This window comes from Camelina sativa, chromosome 20 (assembly GCF_000633955.1).
Source record: "Camelina sativa cultivar DH55 chromosome 20, Cs, whole genome shotgun sequence".
In the NCBI taxonomy this organism is placed as follows: domain Eukaryota; kingdom Viridiplantae; phylum Streptophyta; class Magnoliopsida; order Brassicales; family Brassicaceae; genus Camelina; species Camelina sativa.
In genome coordinates this window covers 17,717,011-17,718,911 of record NC_025704.1, presented here as the reverse complement: position 1 = coordinate 17,718,911, position 1,901 = coordinate 17,717,011, and the positions used below count along the sequence as shown (strand labels likewise).

Here is a 1,901-nt window from a genome sequence, read left to right as displayed (position 1 = left end):
TATATACGAATCCAGAGAACAGCAGAATTATTCCCTATAAATTACAGTTACGAAGTTACTATATATATCGATCGTGTCAACAAAGATACGATAAATAAGGGATGTTACAACACCATCATGCACAAGACGTACAACTACCTTTTATTTGAGCACATGACGGCTTCGTTCTCTAACCGAACATGTTTCGTATATAACAAGAAAAAAAAAAGAGAAAAACCTAAAAAGTAATTTTCTAAAAGAGAAAATGGAAAACAAGTTGGTTCTTGGAGTCCTATGTCTATGCCTTGTGATACAAGTCACCAGCGGCGAGTGGGACGACCCTCTCATAAACCATTATGCTGACTACGAAACGATTCATCCCAGCGAATACTACAGTTCCGATTTCGAACTCAAAGACGGAACCAATGTGATCTTTGAAGCCGTGAATGAAATGAAAGGGCTCAAGAAACCGAAAGCAGGCTTCATGTGCACCAATGGCATGCAACATTGGAAAAGGTCTCTTCCGGGAGACATTTTCTACGCCAAATTCTTCTTTTACCGGATTAATCCAAACGCAAAAGTTATTCAACATTGCCATTTCCGATCGGTTTTGGGTTTCGCAGATGTCTTTATCGATGTGTCCCCGGCGCTCGGGAAAAAATGTCCTGGTTACAAATGCATTTTAGCAATAAGACGTGAAGGTCTCCTAATGAAAGACACTAAAGAACTCTTTCCTTGGACCCCATGGCCGCACCGCCACGTTCAACCTAAGTTGCCTGCAGGGATCACCAATTGATTTCTTATGAATATGATATATCTCTGGAATGCGTGTATACATATCTCTTCATCTTTTTGGTGATAATACGCATACATTTTTTAGTTCAGAAAATAATAATCAGTTTTTTTTTTTTTTTTTAAATTATAAGTAAAAGAACAATCTCTTGCTCCCACCACGAAAAATTAATTAGTAATCAACCCCTTCTTCTATTTCGCCTCTGATTTTGCGTTGCACAAGAACAAGAGGGAATCTTGATAGACTCCATTGGAGACATCTCTTGGTTTCTTGTGATTAGCAATTCATATTCTTGAAAGTACTAAAGTAGTGCTGCATCTCCAATCTTGTGGAAGACATCTATATATAATAGCAAACCCATTTTTTAAGGGTCTGCAAAATCTAACGGTTTAGATAAAAAGAAAACTGATCTTACGGTTGAAAATAGTTTTTTCTTCTCACCCCTTCGCAGCCAAGGATTGCGTCCACACGTTCACACTGCTTTGTTCAACCATCACACTCCTTTGCTGTCTCATATATTATGAACTGCTTCGTTCAAGCATCACACTTCTTCGTTCTCTCATATATAGAGCTTCCTAATTAACAAACCCTATTTCCTTCTTTTAAAAAACTTCATTTTGCATTTATCAGTCCAGTGATTGCTTCATTGCTCCGGCTATCGTAGTTGTGATTTCCCCTTTGATTCCGTAGAGATACCACCGTCAGTTACGATATTCCAAGTGTTCTTTAGTCTCTAGGTAATTTGTCGCTTTCAATTTCATGGTTCTCCTATTTGACTTTTATTGTTAGTCGATAATTGAGATTCCAGAGTCGAAACGCGTTTAAGTCGTGACGTTTTGGTTTGTGTCGTTTCATCCAAAAATCACAAGTACAAAGAGACACAACTCATTATGATGTAGTAGTGTTTGTTTGTTTTCTATATACCTCAGTGTTGTAGTTGATGTAAATAACAAGTTCCAGTTAATTAGAGTTTATTTCTCATTTCTGTTTTCTCTAAAAGAGAAGAGTCAAATGTCTCTTACTCTGTTACAAATTTCAGGTGAATCCTTGATGTGAAGACCTTTCAGTTTTTTTATTTTTCGATTTTGTGGAAAAAGCTCAATGATGTAGAGAAAATAGTTTACTTTAT

At 36.9% G+C, this 1,901-nt stretch overlaps 1 protein-coding gene across 1 annotated transcript; it reads left to right on the top strand.

The window, feature by feature from the left end:
* Window positions 245–775, top strand: LOC104771094. Its single transcript, XM_010495566.1, has one exon. The coding sequence runs from the start codon at window positions 245–247 to the stop codon at window positions 773–775; it is 531 nt and encodes a 176-aa protein (XP_010493868.1).